Here is a 20,152-nt window from a genome sequence, read left to right on the forward strand (position 1 = left end):
TGAGGCTGCATTGATTATCTGAGATGAGGAAAATTCATAATGACCACTTCACTTAGTGCTTATAGGAAGCTTTATTACTACTAATATTTCTTAACTTACTAATTTCTAAAATATATAGCTTCTCACTGCTTATAACCTTATGCTCCCAATTCCTACAAAAGGATAAAAGAGGAATTTTACTGGAGTTCCTTTGTTTTAAATCAGAAAGTCAGGGCTTTTTAATAATGAAGACATTTAAAATCTCATTTTATAGGTGAACTCCTTTGTGCTTTATAATATCACTGTCTAATGATCATTGAAAAAATTTTGATGGTACTGCATTAATGCAGTAATAAGATGGCCAGTCTATATTAGCTTTTAGTTTAATTTTCAAATTATTTCAAGTGAAAAGGAATGGCTGTTAGTAAAATAAAAGAGATTAAGTTCTTTGTTGTTCAGAGAAGCTTCTTTATAAATTACTTCTTTCTGTTTATTTATTTTTCATTATTCTATAAGTTACTTTTTTATAAAGAAATTATTTCAGTTACATACTTTGTATAGAAGTATGAATCACTCATATTCATGCTTTATACTGCTTTATACATGCTTTATACATTTATACTGCTTTTGTAGGACAATACAGGGACACACACACACCCATATTGTGCATGTCAGTTGCCATGACGTGGCTCATTATACACAGATGTACAGTTGTTGTGGATGAAATTGTATTCCCTCTACTTCCCTCCAAAATATCAACTACAGAAACTGAAAACTTCTTCAATCTCATTAGCACAATATAATATTATGCATATTTGTAACTGTTTGTTTTTATTTATGTATACTCTACCTCGTGTAAAAAGATTCCAGGCTACTTTGTGATGATGTTAAACCAGGATTAAGAGAGACTTATGTTATTTTTTTTTTTTAAGAATTTAGTGTGTGAACTTTTTGAAAGCCAACAGAGAGAGTAACATTTTTAAATAGTAAAGGGAAAATGGTATACTTAAGATAATACTTAATCAAGAGCCTGGAAAGTATATTTTGTATTTCAATGCCTTACTAACTTGATGTATGATCCTCAGTATATCACTTTATTTCTCTAGTTGTTTCCTAATTTGTGAAGTGATCCCTCAGATTTTTAAATGATAAGGTGAACAGTCAGAACAGGACTTACATGCTGGAGAAGATAAAGCTGCAGAGAATGTACAGTGTGTGAGTTCAGAGAGGGAAAGACTCTTGGAATAGGTTCATCAGCAGGGCCCCAGGTATGCCAGGTGCAGGCCAAGTCCTACACTAGGGGCCCATGTAAGGGGGTGAGTGGGGCTGGATTCCAGCTCAGCTTCTGGAGGTAGGAGCACTTTTTTGTAAATAATCTACCTGGAGGGAATGTCTTTTTCCAGTTTGCACAAAGGAGTCTTAATGTGCTAGTTGCTGCCCTGTTTACCAGTTTTAGGCTTCATCTCAGTTGCCAGCACTGATCAGTTGGTAGCGACTGCCTGAATCCCTGCATGGTGTAAGAAATCTATGGGTGGTGGAGGGAGGAGCAGTGGCATGTATTTATTGATTCCCAGTATTGAACTTTAATTGTTTAGAGTGTAGATATTTTATATTTGTAGTGTTTGAAAGTGCAGGCTCAGGAATCAGACTGAGTAGAAATTCCAGGTTTTTACTTACCAGTTTTATGACCTTGGGTAACTTCTTAATTCCTCTCTGCCTCTGTTCCTTATTTAGAAAATGGAGATCATAGTTCTTGCCTCATAGGATTGTTGTAAGAATTGAATAAATGTGTTTAAAGTACAAGAATGGCGCTTGGAACATAGCAACTACTCAGTTAACATTAGCTTTCATTGTAGTGATTGTTGTTTATAATAGTGCATGCATCATATAGTGTGTTATACCCTAATGTCTACTCTAAGGGAGAGAGAAAATCTTTTTCCTCTATCCATTTTAGGTTCTCTGGCTGGAACTCTCTAATTAGACTGGCCAAAGACGGAGAAACAAGAGAAAACAAACAGAAGTTTATTAACAAGTGCATTGCACATGTACACACGGGAGCACCCAATGATCAGTAACCCAAAGGGATGGTTAGAATTTGGGTTTATATACCATCTTAGGATAATCAGAGGAGAAAGGGTTTTGGTCTTCTGGTTGAAGGAGGCAAGTTATGGGAAAGGGACCAGGAGAAGTATGGTAAACAGGATTGTTTAGTAAGGTTTGTTATATAGGTTTAAGTTAGAACCATCTCCATTGGTTAGAGTTAGTTGTTAAGAGTCCTCCCTTTTCTTTTTCTTGAGAGAGAGGGACATCTTTACAAATGGAAATTTCCTTTTCAAGTGTAAATTTTATCTACAAAATAAAAACTTGTGCCCTGTTTTTAGAGTTTTTCCTGAATCTGTTGGTTCTTAAAGGCCTTTTTTTTTTTAAATTTATTTATTTTTGGTTGCGTTGGGTCTTTGTTGCTGTGCGCGGGCTTTCTAGATTTGCGGCGAGCGGGGGCTACTCTTCTTTGTGGTGCGCAGGCTTCTCCCTGCAGTGGCTTCTCTTGTTGTGGAGAACAGGCTCTAGGCGCACAGGCTTCAGTAGTTGTAGCACACGGGCTCAGTAGTTGTGCCTAATGGGCTCTAGAGCGCAGACTCAGTAGCTGTGGCGCACGGGCTTAGTTGCTCCGCAGCATGTGGGATCTTTCCCAACCAGGGCTCGAACCCATGTCCCCTGCATTGGCAGGCAGATCCTTAACCACTGCACCACCAGGGAAGTCCTTAAAGGCCTTTAGCTCAGAATAATCCATATGCCAAAGAGGCATATTTTGAGTTGGCATATTCTGGTACTCTTCACTACCTATTCAGTGTATCTCTTATCCATTGATTTCTTTCTGTTTGCGTTGCCACCTTTCTCCTGGATAATTGCAACAGCCTTCTATCCTGTCTCTCCACTCCCAGTTGAAAGATCATAATAGATGGCCCTGAGTGTGTATAATATACAGCTCTCAGTTAAATTTAAGAAGAACAAGAGTATGGTTGAGTACTAGAGAATAGAAAGTATTTGAACATCCCTTGTGGAGTAATTGGTAGGGCATCTACAAGGATTGTTTTGTGGCCCTGAAACTAGTTTGAATTGAGTCCCCTCATTATAACTTTAGAATTTTCTATAATAGTGTTCTACAACCACAGTTGGGAGTAGAGAAAGTTAATGAAGGTTTTAAATATTTGTGAGTATGTGGAATGTAAAAAGGACAAGGATTCTAGGAAAGTGAGATTGAAATGGTTGACCATGAGTTCCAGGATATGATGCCAGGCACTTGAACCTAGATCCCAGAGGGTAAGCTGAGAGCACAGGGAGAGGTAAAAGCAAACTGAGGATAAAGAATAAGTTCATCCAAGAAGGGAGAATAGATTAAAAAATTGTGCTATGTTCATACATAGAAAACAATTCAAAGGAATGAACTTGAGCTAATGCTAAGTGAGAGTAGCAAGTTGCAGAGGAATATCATGTATGTAAGATTTTTAGAAAGACATAAAACAAGTGTATTTATTTCCAGGTTTTACCTGAAGTCCCTTTATCAGTATTTTATGCAAAATTCTCACCAGCTTGTTTCTCTGGTCTCCCAACTCACAACAGATTAGAAAGAGCAGATTTTAAAAGATTAACATCTTAGATGCAATAACTGACCCACTAGTGAAGATGGAAGAGACCCAGAACTACTAAATTTAACACAGAAAACAATCAAACAGCATATGAATTTAGCTAAAATTAATGCAGGATAAATAGTCTTATGCCTAAACAGCACTAAGAGTACTCCTATTAAGGCAGCGTTTGATAACTGATATTCATGATTAAGACTTTGCACCATCAAAAATCAATTTCAATTTTACTTGGTATATGGTTTTTACGAAGAGAGAAAAGTATGTGACTATTTTAATATTTTCATTAAAATGGTTATGATGTAAAAAAAATCTTTTGGAAACTAAAAAGGGTAAGCTTCATGTATTTGGAAAATTCTCTTAACGTGGAACACTTCATGCTTGTTTGAATAAAGGATTACGATAGTGTGAAACAGAAGATAACAGCTTGAGAGATAAATGACTATATGTAATTGTTGCTTGAGATATATTAATGTATTTTTTGGTTTCTTGACAGATTGTTTAACGAACAAAAGTGAAGAATTATCAAATAGCACAGTATACTTCCTGAATCTGTTTAATCACACCTTGACCTGCTTTGAGAATAACCTTCAGGTATTTTATATATGACACTTGAAATTAAAATGCTGCCTTGTCCAAGTGAATAATAAATAATTCCAATTTTTATAGCATTAATTGTTGATATTTATCTACATACACGGTGTAGAGGTAGACCTGGATTTCTGCTAAATTCTTCTATTACTAGCCCTTAGGCAAATCATCAAAACTTCAGTTTTTTAATTTGTAAGATGGGAATAGTAAGATCTACCCTGCCTACCTTCCAGTATTTTGTAGTCAGGATCCAATGAGTTAATGAGTATGAACATATTAACTGAGGCATGTGATTGTTTAATTAAAACACAGTGTTGTTTTATCTGACAATTTTTCTTGACTTTGTTTATGCAATAATGTATTTTGCAATTGTATGATTCTGTCTATAAAAAGCTTATTCTTTGCCTCAATATTTGCTTAAATATATTCTACCTACTTTAAAAGGTGCTGTTTAGTAAGGTAACTTTGAGTTTTGAATTATAATATAAAAGGTAGCCTTTAAGAAACCTACCTTATTGGGTTTTGTTTTCTCCACCTCTGACCCTTGAATGTTAGTACTGGAACGTTCCTGGTAGTGGTGAGGGGTGAAACTGGAACTCTGGTAAAATCCTAGTTTTGAAACTTGCTTTTTAACAAGTAGGTAATCCCCACAAATAGATAGAAATATATTTAGGATATAGGTATGTATGACTTTCTCTTTAATAAATGTGATAACATAGAATATGAATTTCCCTGAGTATAATAAAAACTATTAGATGAATATTTCCCAAAATATGTTCTGCAAGATTTTAATAGATAGCCCATAAAAAAGGTTTAGTGTTCTTAATAAGGGTAAGAAATGCTTTAACACAGGACTGCAGAACTTTAGTGGACTCATGTACATTATATAGAACTTCAAATGGTAACTTTGTATACAGCATTTACCAAGCCTATTTGACTAGGAACTCTTTGGTTTTAGAGACCAAAGACACTAGTTCTGATGAATGTACTTTAGGGAAATTAGCATTTTTCCTGGGATGTTAGTTGCAAATATTTTTTCCTCATTTGTTGTTTGTCTTTTTATCATACTTCTCTTTTTGATATGAAGAACATTTTAATTTTTATGTTGTTAGATTTACCAAAATTAATTTAATGGCTGTGGATTTTGTGTCACACTAGAAGGCCTTTTCCCACTTTGAGATTATTTTTAAAATTTCTCCTGTGATTGTTTTAGGACTTTCATGGTTTTGTTTTGTATATTTAAACATCATTTATCTGTTTGAAATTTATTTTAGTGTAAGATGTGAGGCTTAGCGCCAACCTTTTTTTCCTGATGGCTTCTTGACTTTCAAAACATGATTTACTAAATAAATCCATGAAATGAATTTTAGAACCAAGTTCAAAATAATCAATCATTTTGATATTTTATTAGAATTGCATTACATTTTAGAGTCATCATTTGGGAAAAATTGACCTGTTATGATATTAAGCTTTCCTATCTAGGAGTACAGTATATATTCACTATTTTTTATTGCAGTAAAATAGAATATAAAATTTACCACATTACAATTTTTAAGTGTACAGTTCAGTGACATTAAGTACACTCACATTGTTGTACAACTCTACCACCATCCATCTCCAGAATGTTTCATCTTCTCAAACTGAAACTTAGTACACATTAAGTAATAACTCCCCATTTCCTCCTTCTCTAACCCCTGGCAACCACCATTATTCTTTATTTTTTAATGTTCTCTAGCACAGTTTTACTTATTTATTTAAATTTCATATAGGTTTATACATTTCTTAAGTTTATTTCAAGGTATTACACAGTGTTTGGTGCCCTTATGAATGATATCTTTTCTTCCCCCACTACAGATTTTAACTGCCTATTTTTAAATGGTTTTTTTTTTTTGGAATAATTTTAGACTGACGGAAAAGTTGCAAAGGTAATACAGAGAATTCCTGTATATCCCTGACCTAGTTTCCCATAATGTTCACCTTATGTTACCAAGGTACATTAGTCAAAAATACGAAATGAACATTGGTATGTAACTATTAACTAAATGCCAGACTTCATTCTGATTTCACCAGTTTTTCTACTAATGTCCTTTTCTGTTTCAGGATTCATTCCAGGATAATGCATTGCATTTAGTAATTGGTTACTCCTTAAAATTTCTATAATATATATAGCTACATTTCCTTTCTATTTCCAAATGCTGTACTTGTGAGTCCTTTTTTCCCTTGAATTTTCTTTAGGCTTGTTGAAGATACATTTATATTTATTGATCTTTTTGAAAACCCACCTTTGGCTTTATTTATCAGTTTCTGTTTTCTTTTTCTTAAATGTGTTAAGTTATGCTTTTGCATTTATTAACTCCTCCTATATTCTTTTGGTTTTGTCATTTTTCTATTTCCTTGAATTGAATGGTTTTAAAAAATTAATTAACTAATTAGTTAGTTTGTTTATTATCAGGGGAGAGGTATGAGCTGGAGCTGTAGATTTGAGAGTCATCAGGTACAGATGGTATCAAACTTGGAGACTTGGATGTGAGTGAGTGTAGATAGAGATGATGAAGAGGCCCCAAGGACTGAGTTCTGGGCAATGCCAATGTTTTATAGGTTGTGAGTGTGTGTGTGTGTGTGTGTGTGTGTGTGTGTGTGTGTGTGTGAGTGTGTGTTTGAAAGGGAAGGGGAACCAGCTAAAGAGATAGGTGGTAGCAGTGAAATTAATGGTATTGGCTGTGGCAGTGCCTTCTGGCTCAGTGATGAGGCAGAGATGTGGGTTTAGGTTCCAGACCAGCTCCACCTTATGTAGTATGTGTTTGTAGGTGGGTTCTCTGGGAACCTGGACTGTCTGGGTGACTGTGGAGACTGCTTTTTGTGGGTGGTCCCGCAGGCAGGGTGGGGCTATTATTCCAGCCCCTCACATCTCCAGAGGACAGTAGGTGGTTGCAGGGGATAGAGGGTCACAAGAGACTGTGGTTCTGGCTAGTTTCTCTGGGAGTGGTGTGACAGCTGTCATACAACCTTCCTGTGATGAAATGTGCATGTCATGCCTCTATAATTAACAGTGCTATCAAGGGCCTGGGTTTACTCTTCTGTTCTTGAGTCTCTTCAGAAAAGAAATCAGGAATGGCACATGCTGATGTCATCATTTTCCCAGAATCCTACTTCCTCATTTGCTTTAAGCGTTGCAGGGCTTTTTGTTGTTTGACTATGCCACCATTTAGTCAGTCAGTCCCTGTATCGATGGAGATTTTTGTTTGGTTCAGTATTTTACTATCACAAATATGGACAGTCTTTTGCAGGTATTTGTATCTTTATCTGTCTGGTAGATTCCTAGAAGTGAAATTGCAACGTCAAACGATATGTACATTTTAAGTTTTAATATAAATGACTAAATTATACTCCCCCATCAAGGTACTGTGCTCCATTTTTGATCAAACACATTTAGCTGAATGTACAATTGTTCTGTGAAAAACAGGCAATGGGCTATTTCTTGTGGCAGAACTAAAGAGAGTCTGAGTTTCTCTGTCAAGTAGATAGTAAGGGTAATGTTGTAGGGGCTACATCAGCTTAATTCCTTTAATCTTTCCTTTTCTCTTTCATTCTGATAGTCAGTTAATATTATTTCTCCAGGCTATAAGGTAAAGAATAAAGGGAATAGAAAACAAAAGTGTGAATTGACTGTTCAGAAAACTTGTTCTTGAAATACAAGTGTCAGTCCCAGAAGTGGAAAACATTGAGATTCACTAACATAATGTCTTATATCCAGTACCTGAGGTTATATTTTAGGTTATACGATTCATCGGTGTTAGTCCCTTTTTGTTGACTTGAAAGGCCTGGATTAAAAGCCTTAAAAGCCTTGGGGTAAGAGGGCTGGGGGAGGGATGTAGTTTGGGTGCCTTTTCGTAACTCATTATAAAGTCTTCTCTGTCTCAATAAGGCAGACTTCAGGGTTCAAGTCAGCACAGGCAAGGGTATACTTTATTTGGTGAGTGTAGAATAGATAAGGGCAGATGTATAAATGACAAGATAACTTAGTAAATTTTTGGTATTTAGGTATCAATAATTTGGTATATGAGCTAGTGTTGCCCTCAGTTAACAGTGGCTAGTGCAGTGGTTTTCAAAATTCAGGGGCAACTAGAAAGTGCCAAATATTTTGCTGTGTGCTACATACCAGTCTCTATTCCTTGGGACCTGTAATACAGGTAAGGGTATCCCTATTTTATAGATAAAACCGAGGCTCAGAGTGGTTTAGCAACCTGCCCCACATCACAGCTCAGCACTTTAACATACTCTATTATTTCCTCCAGGAGGGCAAATAAGTTTAAAAAATGTAATGTTTATTGTGTGTATTATATGTGCCTTTGACATTTTAGGGGAGCGCACACAGTCTTCTTCAGTTAAGAAATTATTCGGAAGTATGCAAAAACTGTCGTGAAGCATACAGAACTCTGAGTAGTCTGTACTGTGAAATGCAAAAAATGAATGAACTTGAAAATAAGGCTGAATCTGGAACACACTTATGCATTGACGTAGAAGATGCAGTAAGTACTTTGCTTCTGATACAACACATGGTTTGCAGTGTTGTTGAATATACCTTCAGTATTATTATTGGAATTTGCATATGGTATCTTCAACCAGAAATAACTAGTTGCTAAGTAGTAAAGTTTTAGAATATCCTGATGTGTCAAACTAAAATGGAAATTAATCAGGTACTTCATAAGTAAGTTGATAATTTGGTATATTTGACTTCTTTTTATTAAGTATAGTTGATTTACAATATTATATTCGTTTCAGGTATACAACATAGTGATTTACTATTTTTATAGATTATGCTCCATTTATACATTTTGTTTTTTAAGTTTGATAATGTGTGTCATTTTCAGAGGTGTGGGTGTTGTTAAATGTTTTCATCTCAGTTTCTTGTGCACTTGTTGCTAATTCAAGAAGTCTCTAGGTTTTGCTACAATATGTTTCTGAATGAAGCCATTCCTCAGTTACTTCCTATCCCGTTGCTTTGTTTATTTCTTTATATCTGTTACCATCTGAAAAGTTTTGTTTACTTATTTGTAGTCTTTCTCCCCTTACTAAAATATAAGCCATATGAGAACAAGGACATCATGTCCTTTTTGTTCACTGTTCAGTATCTAGAACAGCGCCTAGCAAATAGTGGGCCCTTAGTAACATGTATTGATTGAATGAATAGTCAACAGAAACTTTTTCCTCCGTTGAATAGCCTGCCTTTACATGGGGCACCACTAGATGGCAATCATGCCTTTTTATGGGAATACGATGCCTGACTATTGAGGCGTTAGAGGAAACTGAAAATTTATTGGCAAAAAGCAGAGAACTTGTGGTCAAAATTGGTAAACTTAATGTTTGAGAATGATGAGTGTGAATTATAGCAGCTCAGAGTGAACATAGTGGATCTGTAATATTCAGAATGGTAAAAAGCACTTAAAATGGATACACCATGGGGATTTTTGTTTGTTACTGCTCTGTTACTAATGTTTAGAGTAGTACCTGGCTTCTAGTAGGTTCCCAATAAATAATAAACATCTTTTTAAAGAATAATAGTCTATTTTTTTTTAAATAAAGAAGAAAAATGAATATTGGTTCTATGACACAAGTTGGATTACACAGCAAATCAACATGACCAACCTATTTTAGAACATCCATCTTTGCAATAAATGAAAATTGCAACAGACATACAGTGCACCATTTTTAAACCATATCTCAATTAAACAAAATCCAGGCAAGAACAGTTGTAAACGCTAAATTTGATAGTTTCCTTACATCATTTAACCTGTTTGACAGAAATCATGAGCTCAGTGAAAGTGAGGTACTGCAGCCCCTAAGTGTATCTAGGGGCTAAATAAGATATTAATATTGTCTAATAAAGTTTCCATGACTCATTAGATATTATGTACTTAAAAAATTACTTGCCGTGAGTATGAATCTTTCATAGTATCTCAGATAAGCTATTAAGCATTTCATAGATATCATCTCTTGAAGAGAAGCCCTATAAAGTTGATATTTTTATCTCCATTCTAAAAATATTGCAACAAGCTCAGTGAGATTACATAGGTAACATATGAAAGAAAATATTTTCTTTGTTTTTGTGAGACTTCCCCTCCCCCCCAGTTTTATTGAGGTGTACTTGACAAATAAAATTGTAATATATTTAAAGTGTACAGTATGATGATTTGATATGCATACATATTGCAAAAGGATTCCCACAGTCTAATTATTGACATTCATCACCTCACATAGTTACCCTTTTAAATCTTTTTTAATGAATGAAGCACAGTATATTTCTATTGATACAAGTTCTGTGTTTGAAGTCTGTGAAAAGCTGACATTCTTTGGACAGTATTGAATTTACAATATGAAATTTCTGTATGGATATAAATTTATACAATGACTAATCGTGAACCAACTTATTTCCCTGACAGAAGAAATTGTCCTCAACTATTAATAGATTTTTTAGGGATGTGTATTTAGTCTAAATTTGGGGTTCTTGTTATTGACAAAATAATTGTGTGAAATTGAAGACAAATTAAATATAAAATAGAGTAACATTATTTGTTATTGTTTCAGATGAATATTACTCGAAAACTTTGGAGTCGAACTTTCAACTGTTCAGTCCCTTGCAGTGACACAGTGCCTGTAATTGCTGTTGCTGTGTTCATTCTCTTTCTACCTGTTGTCTTCTACCTTAGTAGTTTTCTTCACTCAGAGCAAAAGAAACGCAAACTCATTCTACGTAAGTTTCTTTTCATGGTTGTTCATTTATTTAGATTAAAAACCTGTATTTAAAAAAATCTAAGCCTGTTTTAGAAATAATATATACTCTGAGAACTCAAACTATATTAGCCTAAAACAGCTCTCTTCTTCAAATTTTACAACTGTGCTTACTAACAGAAGAGATGTGTAAGTTAAGTGACTTTATAATCAAACTTTAACATACAGTATCTTTCAGAAGCTTTAATTGAGAAAGCTAGATTCCCTGGAATAAGGTTGACAACAACAAAGGAATAGCAACAAAGGCTTTGCAGACCTGAAATAGCCATAATAGGGAGATAAATAGTAGAGAGCTCTTAGGCCCATTGGCAGAACCACCCATGACAGAACCACCAAACAAGTAGCAGGCAGGGAGAAACTGTAGCTTACACACAGACAATTTGTTTATGAACAAATTGGAATTGTAGTTGCAAGAAAGTTACTTGACACATAGCATGTGCTCAGTATGTGTTCATTCCTTTCCTTTCTCCCCATCAAATAGGGCAGAGCAGAAAAAAACACTAACTAGAAGGTCCCAACTAGCCAAAGAAAAGTGACCTCCAAATCTCGTAGGTTTCTTATTTATTATCAGAATGAAAGTATGGGCTTATCCCTTAGTAATTTTAGTTTTTTTAAAAGAATGTTTTCTGGAGAAAAAAAAGTCAGGCTTTTTTTCTCTCAAATATTATTCCTAGTCTAGGAACCTATGATATAAAAATTCTTTCCCCTGTAAATTTCTTTCTGGCATTTCTTCATGATTTATCTAACTTCACTTCTAATATATCTAACTTAAAAAAAAAAACAGATTGCTTGTAGATCAGTTTACATTGAATTTGTAATGTCTTGTCACCTCAAAAAGCTAGCTACTAGAGGAGAGAGTCTTTATCATGAGTGTATTTAGTAAAGTATTTTGAAGATTGCCAGCATTCTGTAAATATGTAATAACTTGGGCCTAAAAGTGCTTCTTTAGAGTAATAACAAAACATTGCAGGGACCTCACCGTTGAGAAACTTTATTTTTCAGGGCTTGGTGTACCTTTAAAGTTTAGCGTCTTATTTGCTTTGCAAATCTATTTAACTCTACAGAAGATATATAGTACTTCTGATCAGTGTTTTTGTTTGTTTGATTGTTTTCACAATAAAAGTCATTACCATCCATCTGCTTGTATAAGCCACAAATCTTGTTGTCGTTTAATTTCTTTTAATATCTTTGAATATCTTAACTCTTTTTCTTTTCTTTTCTTTCCCCATTCCCTTATTCCCTCCCCTACCCCTTTTCAATTTATCAGCGAGTACTGCCAGCTCTATTTCCAAAAATATATCTTAAATTATCTTTTCTCTATCCCCATTGGTAATACCTTAGCCCAGGCCATCACCGTCTCTTACCAGCACTAAGGCAGAGGTCCCTTAACTGGTATCCCTACTTCTACTTCTTGACCCACTACAATCCATTGTCCGTATAGTGGCTAGAGTAAGTTTTTAAACACATATTTTACCACGTGCTCCTCTCCCATTTGAAACCCTTCCCGTGTACCCGTCGCACCTAGAATAAAATACAGACTTATTCCAAGGTCTGCTTTCCAAGCTGCATGTGACCTGGTCCCCATCTGCCTTCCTAAACTCCTGTGTCTACCCCTCTCCTTTCTCATGATGCTGTATGTAGGCAGTCTGGCCTTCTTTCTGCTCCTCTCAAACACCAAGCTCATTCACACTGCCCTCTTTCCGAGGTTCTTGTATTTTTCCCTCTCTGCTTTCCTTGACTGGCTCCTTGTCATCCAGGACTTAGGTCAAAGGTTACTTACACAAAGAGAACTTTTATGACCCCCCCAACCTAAGAATACACCCTTTTGAAAATTCTTCTGTATCATCTTTCCTTAATAGCATTTAATCACTATTTAGGCTATTTAAATTAACTTTTCCACTTATTTTCTACCTCATTTGTTTGTCTACCCTGACTCAACTGTAAGTTCCATCAGAAAAAGGATTTTGTTTATGTTGCTCACCACTATATCACCAGCATCTAGAAAGTACCTGGCCCATAGTAGATACTCAAAAATATTTGTTGAATAAAAGAACATTGTACTTAATGTTAGCAACTCCTAGAGTGTGTTCCTTAAAATACTAGTCCTGTGAAATTCCTTTTCATGAGCTTCGTAATGTACCTGAATATAAATTAAGGCCTCTGAGATTACATCCCCCAAACTTGACAATAGGAACTTTGCATAATACCTATTAATGTTTCATAGAAGCATTGTTTATGAATTAAATGATGAACTTAAGGAAATGCTAGTGTAAGCAAATAGTTCTTGTGCTGATACCTGATGGAAATTTTAATTTACTTTTCTTTATGCTACCATTTTATATGCTTCCATTCATCAAGTCCTATGGTAGGAAGTAGGGATTTAAAAAGGAACAAAGCACAATAGATGCCCTCAAAGAACATACCGACCGTAATCCAATCATTACAACAAATGTAGTAGAAGTGCATACAGTGTGGTTGGACCACAGAGGAATAGAAGACGAACTCTGCATTTGGGGTGTTGGAATTCACCATTAGAAGATCCCTGGAGTAGAATTTTGGAGGATGTAGGGATTTATCAGATAGAGAATAAGGAAGCAAGGAAGTTGTAGTTATATGTACTCACTGGTATTGCTACCTGGTTAGTTTAATGAATTTGGTAAATAGAAACTAGATTACTTTTAATAATTTTAAACAACATTTAAAAAAAAAAAACCCTTTTGATTTAGTTTGCTTCCCAAATCCACTGAAGGCTTAAGAAGTCGACTTTCAGTTTAGGCTGTTTTTTAGTTTAAGTTGCTTTTTAAGTTTAGGCTGAAGCAATACACTGGTCCAGGAAGCCATGTTGTCATCTTCCACTTAGAGTTGTCAGGGGAGACCCTGATAAAAACTAGAACAGTGGTTCTCATCCTTGGCCACATATCAGAATTGTCTGCAGAGCTTTCAAAACACAAAAACAAAAATTAAATGCCTGAATCCCATTGCAGACCTTCTAAATCATAACCTCTATTCTAGTGTTGAGAACCTCTGAAGTAGAGAGATTCCTAGTTATCCAATGTAAGATACTTTCACTATGGCATGGTTGTTTTTAATTTCTGGAACATGAGAAACATTCATGTTTAACTAAAGAACAAAACATATTATCAAGCCAAATAGCCATGATTTTCTTATTAACTCTAATGACTCAGTCCCATTAGCATCATGATCAAAACTGATTGTACATATTTTATTAGCTGCCATATATGTTTGTGCACATGTGTGTAATATCCAACTCACTTTTCTTTGTAAGCCATTTGAATGTGTTTTTTTTTAAACATTACAGAGTTCTTTCACTGAATTCTTTTAAGAGAAATTTAGATTTGGATTTCTAGATTAGACTTTCAAATATATAATTTTATTATTATACTTTACAGCACTTCCATTTTTAAAGTAGAGTACTTTCATTTTTATTACATATTTAAGACTGTATTGTTCAGGATGATATAAATTATGTCTGTTTTATTTGGTACTGCTTCTAACAAAATCATGTGCAGCTTCTAGCAAAGTTATATCTTTTGAGGTTGGTAGAAAAAAATAGATTCAGGTTTAATTCTTATAAGATTGAATCTATTTAGATTCAAACATAGAATTAATAGATGAATACTATACTTTACATAAAATGAATAATCATGTTTAGAGAATTAAATTTAAGTTAAAATATAATACTTTTGATTTATTTAGCCAAACGTCTCAAGTCCAGTACCAGCTTTGCAAACATTCAAGAAAATTCACACTGAAACCTACAGAATGGAGAATTGACATCATATCCCATGGATGAATGGTGGAAGACACAGCTTGGTCCAAAAGAAGATAAACCGTGATTTAACAAGTCAAGTTCTTAAGAAATGCAAGGACTTCAGATTTATTTTTAAATAAGAATTTTCAATTTTTCTTTCCTGTTCCACCCCCTTTTTAAGGGTTTGGGTATTTTTAATTTACAGGCATAGCAATGTTGTCTATTTTAAAGTGTATTTGTTATAATAACAAAAGATGCAAGAACAATCTTGTTTTATTTTGTAGGCATATTGTTACTATTTGAGACTTCCAGTATCTCCTTAGTTAACATAGTATCTCTAGTAGCAAAGTTTTTGAGAACTAACGTTTAAAAATTAATCAGTTATAGCAAAGACTTTGAAAAAAATTTACTTGCCGAAAAGTAGCAAGTCCAAAGATTAAGTTTCTCACCATTGCAGTATTATTGTCACATATATTTAATATGTCATATATTACAAATAATATGTAATTCAATCTCTGGTTTCCTTAAAGTCATTTTTGAAACCACTAGTTATAAACCTCCCCCAAAATTTTTAGAAATGGAAAGGCACATTACATTTATCTTTGTAAAAAGATTTATGGTAACTGGTTTCTTACTTGACTTTTATAAATAGTGTTTTACACCTTATTTTTGCCTTTATTTCATAAGTAATTTGAAATCACTGGACTGCTTTATTATATTCAGGGCAAGATGGATTCTTTTTATACCAGGTATTTGCATTGTGGATTATATTATTTGGCAATTTATAATTTATTACCACTTTAAATCAAATGTAACATTGTCACAATGTATTTAAATTATGATTTTTTAATAGGGATTTTCTCTTGGGATATATGGGGAGTTTGGGAGGGGAGAAAAAGGAGGAGTGAAAAAAAGCTTAAGATTCAGAAAATAGACAGGGACCGGAGGGGATGCTCACTATAAGAGTATTGAATGGTTTGTACTGGGGGGCGTGAGTCAGAAAGAGAATCTGATACAGAAAGTAGTTCAGTTAAGATGATGCTTATTTTTTTTCTAAATTATTTAAATCAGATAAAAGTGATATATGATTGAAATGAAGTCAGATAGTTCACACTCGAAAACAAATTCCTTTTTGGAATGTTTATATCAACCTTTCAAAAAAAGCTTCATTTCAGAATTGTTCACATTTTTTTCCCTCAGGTTTTTAGCATTAGGTGTTTCACTTGTTAATTCCTTCTAGCTGTCTTGGTGGAAATAGGCTTTCTTTTCTTTTTCTTTCTTTCTTTCTTTCTTTCTTTTCTCTCCTTCCTTCCTTCCTTCCTTCCTCCCTTCCTTCCTTCCTTCCTTCCTCCCTTCCTCCCTTCCTCCCTTCCTCCCTTCCTCCCTTCCTCCCTTCCTCCCTTCCTCCCTCCCTCCCTTCCTTCCTTCCTTCCTTCCTTCCTTCCTTCCTTCCTTCCTTCCTTCATATAAAGCCTACTTTATATAGAAAAACAGTTTGCTTAATTGGTACAAGAATCTGAATCCCTTTATACACTGTAAAATGCTCTTATAGAGAGACAAAAAAGTGTTTTTATTATTTTTTAAAATGTTTACCATATATGCAGAGTGAAAGAGAAGGCTCATCCTTGGATATGCAACATATCCAAAAGCTGTTACAGTTTTTCTAGTCTGCTGTGATCCATTTAAAATGTGCTGGGGTTTATTCTGCTGTTACTGTTCATGCTGCCGATGCTAATAGCACTGTCTTGATTTGAAGCATATGGTTGAGGGCCATTGAAAGCAATCTTTCATTAATGCAGATAAAATCAGTTTACATGTACAAAGTTACAAAATGGCATATCTGATTCTGTAAGAAGTGACTCTTTGAGCACCTTTTAATATCATGTATTTCTGAAAACCATTGCTTTTGGATATGGTTGCTAATAAGCACTTTACAAAAGAAAAGGCAGCCTTTAATATTTTTCTGGTTGAGTCATTGCTCTTTAGAAGTAGCATCAGCAATAGATTTCAAAAATAAGCATTAAGCCCTACAGTAAAGTGTATAAATATTGCATTTGTAAAGTCGTATTGAAAAGTTCTTTGCATAGTTCTGAATTCTTAGATTCACAGCATATGTGTGTGCACCAGAACATCTTCAGTTTTTTGGCACTTTGAAATAAACAAAGTAGCTTAAGGAAATTAAAGTGCTATATTTTGTTTTTATTATTTATTTATTTATTTACTTATTTATTTATTGGCTGCATTGGGTCTTCGTTGCTGCACGCGGGCTTTCTCTAGTTGCGGCGAGTGGAGGCTACTCTTCGTTGAGGTGTGCAGGCTTCTCATTGCGGTGGCTTCTCTTTGTTTCAGAGCGTGGGCTCTAGGCGCGTGGGCTTCAGTTGTTGTGGCACGTGGGCTCTAGAGTGCAGGCTCAGTAGTTGTGGCGCACGGGCTTAGTTGCTCTGCGGCATGTGGGATCTTCCTGGACCAGGGCTCGAACCCGTGTCCCCTGCATTGGCAGGTGGATTCTTAACCACTGCGCCACCAGGGAAGTCCATATGCTGTATTCTTACAATAAAGTAAGCTACAGAAAAGAAAATGTTATTAAGAAAATCATAAGGAAGAAAAATATGTTTACAGTACTGTACTGTATTTATCGATACTATAAGTTTATGTCACCTGTTTACAAGATGAATTGTCTGTCAGTACCTACATCAATATTGTCTTATTGATGCAAAATACTGTAGATGTTATACTTATTACTAACACTAGACATCAAAAATGAAGAGATAACGTGAAAAAGAAATTCAGTTTATTTACAGGTATAACAATTCATTCATTGATAATGAAGAAGCAGCTATATGATCGCTTTATGGTAGCCTAGGATAATCAATACAATTGCTTCATGGTAGCCTAGCCTGCTCACTAATGAATGAATTGTTATAAAATTTTTATGGCACGCATTATTGCAGTCATATTCATGATACAGTATTGGAAACATAATTATATATTTTTAAAAAACACTTCCCTGTGATGATAGGCTGATACACAGTTTCTCCAATTATGAAAGAGAGAGGCATACTGTACAGTTACGTAATTCTTTGAAAGCAAAGTTATAAAACAGTAAGAAAACTAATATCATTAATGTTATGTTAAATATCACTCACCTTGTGCCTATGTAGGGATAGGCTATCCACTTCAATACAAGTCTTGCACATGATGTTCTACACATATATTTTTGTATATATGTTGAAAAAAAAATCTGTGTATGAATAGACCTGCACATTTCAAAGACATGTTGTTCAAGGGTCAACTGTACCTTAAAGAAATCACTATTGCCTTCTGGCTTGCAAATTTTCTGATGACAGGTCTGCTGTGATTCTTATATTTGTTCTTCTTTATGTAACATTTCTATTTTCTGACTGCCTTCAAGATTTCCTCTTAACTTTCAATTTTCAACAGTTTTACTGTGATGTGTCTTGGTATGTTTTTCTTTGTATTTATTCTGCTTGGGATTCTCTGAGCCTCTTGGATTTTTTGGTTGTATATCATTAATTTTGGAAAACTCTCATCCATTATACCATCAAATATTATTCTGTCCTGTTCTCTCTCTCTCTTCTCCTTCTGGGACTCCAATTAGATTTATGTTAGACCATTTGATATTGTCCCACAGCTCTGTTGGATGCACTCTTCTGTTTTATTCACTCTCTTTTTCTTTTATGTTTCAGTGTGCATAATTTCTATCGACCTACTTCAGGTTCACTGATTCTTTCTTGTGCTGTGTCCAGTCTATTAATAAGCCTGTCGAAATGATTCTTCATCTCTTTTTTTTTTAAATTAATTTATTTATTTATTTTTTTTTGGCTGTGTTGGGTCTTCGTTTCTGTGCGAGGGCTTTCTCTAGTTGTGGCAAGCGGGGGCCATTCTTCATCGCGGTGCACGGGCCTCTCACTATCGCGGCCTCTCTTGTTGCGGAGCACAGGCTCCAGATGCGCAGGCTCAGTAGTTGTGGCTCGCGGGCCTAGTCGCTCCGCGGCATGTGGGATCTTCCCAGACCAGGGCTCGAACCCGTGTCCCCTGCATTGGCAGGCAGATTCTCAACCACTGCGCCACCAGGGAAGCCCGATTCTTCATCTCTTGATACTGTATTTTTATTCCCACAGTTTCCATTTAACTCTTTTTTATAGTTTCTATCTCTCTGCTGAAATTCTCTGTTTTTTTATGCTGTCCACTCATTCCACTAGATCCCTTAGCATTTTAATCACAGTTATTTTAAATTCCTGTTGGATAGTGTCAATATCTAGGTCATCTCTGGGTCTAGTTCTATTAACTACTTTATCTCTTGACAGTGGATCATTGTCATTTTTTTCTCTTGCTTTTTAATGTGTCTTATAATTTTTGATTGAATGTCAAACATTGCATGTAAAAGAACAGTAGAAACTGAGGTAAATAGTATTTATACCTACAGTGGGCACACCTCTCCTTCTCTTGGGCCATTAGTGTGGGGGTACCAAGTAACTCTCAGTAGTAGTTGATCTGGGCTTGTGTTTTATTGTTGATATTGTAACCTTCAATATACCACAGCTTTAAAATTCATCCAGTGGTGAGCTGCTGCTACTTTGTGTTTAGTGAGTGGCCTAGAATGCCAGGGAGTTTTTCTCAGTGTCCCTGCTTCACCCTCTTGCTTTCAGCAGACTGCACAACTGTACTACAAGTGGAATCTCTACAAGTCCTGCCCCTCCCTTAGCTCTAGGGATCTGTTGCTTGTTTCTTTGAGCAAGTTTTGTGGTTGGGGCAGGCAGTGTTTTCCCCCCTAGCCTCAGTCTCATGCAGGCCCTGGGCTCTTGAGCTTTACAGGTGCACCTCCTTCTCCCCATGGCAGTCAGACTCTGCATTGTAATGCGGGGGGGGACGGTTCTTAAATGAGAGTAAGTTTCCTGTCCCTCTCTCACTGGCAGCAGACCTAATGCTTTGCATTAGGGCAGGATCCTGGTCACAGATGGGTTTCCTACCCCCCTCCAGCATCTGATGCTTTTTCCTTCAACTCCTTCTCTACTACAGCCTTTTCCTGGAACCAGGGAGCAGGAAGGTTTTGTACCACTCCTCTAGTGGCAGGTGGCTTTCTTTGTATAAAAGAACATGGGTTTCATGCCTTTACCCCAGTGGCAGATGGTTGTTATCTGCATGCCTGTGTCACCAAAGGGTGGCTCTTTCAGTTTTCCTGATCTACCCCCCATTTTTCTTATGAACACCCAGTGGAGGCCTATGGAAAAGAGCTGGCAAGTGAGGGCAGACTCTTCTTGTATCTGTGGCTCCTGGGGATTCTAAGCTGTCACACTGGCCCATACTTTGTCTTTAAGCATTTGTTAAAATTTCGGGTTTTTTCCTCTTACTGTTT

General features: G+C 35.6%; 1 protein-coding gene across 1 annotated transcript in view; it reads left to right on the forward strand.

Moving 5' to 3' along the window:
• The window catches only part of OSTM1 (osteoclastogenesis associated transmembrane protein 1), a 37,134-nt gene extending 20,338 nt beyond the window's left edge, over positions 1–16,796 (forward strand). The window contains exons 3-6 of the mRNA XM_061207182.1: positions 4,120–4,217; positions 8,576–8,743; positions 10,800–10,965; positions 14,721–16,796. Coding sequence (XP_061063165.1) covers positions 4,120–4,217; positions 8,576–8,743; positions 10,800–10,965; positions 14,721–14,776 — 488 coding nt within the window. The 3' untranslated portion in view covers positions 14,777–16,796. The remainder of the gene's footprint in view (positions 1–4,119; positions 4,218–8,575; positions 8,744–10,799; positions 10,966–14,720) is intronic.
• Positions 16,797–20,152: the final 3,356 nt, after the last annotated feature.

This window comes from Eubalaena glacialis, chromosome 12, assembly GCF_028564815.1.
Source record: "Eubalaena glacialis isolate mEubGla1 chromosome 12, mEubGla1.1.hap2.+ XY, whole genome shotgun sequence".
Lineage (NCBI taxonomy): Eukaryota > Metazoa > Chordata > Mammalia > Artiodactyla > Balaenidae > Eubalaena > Eubalaena glacialis.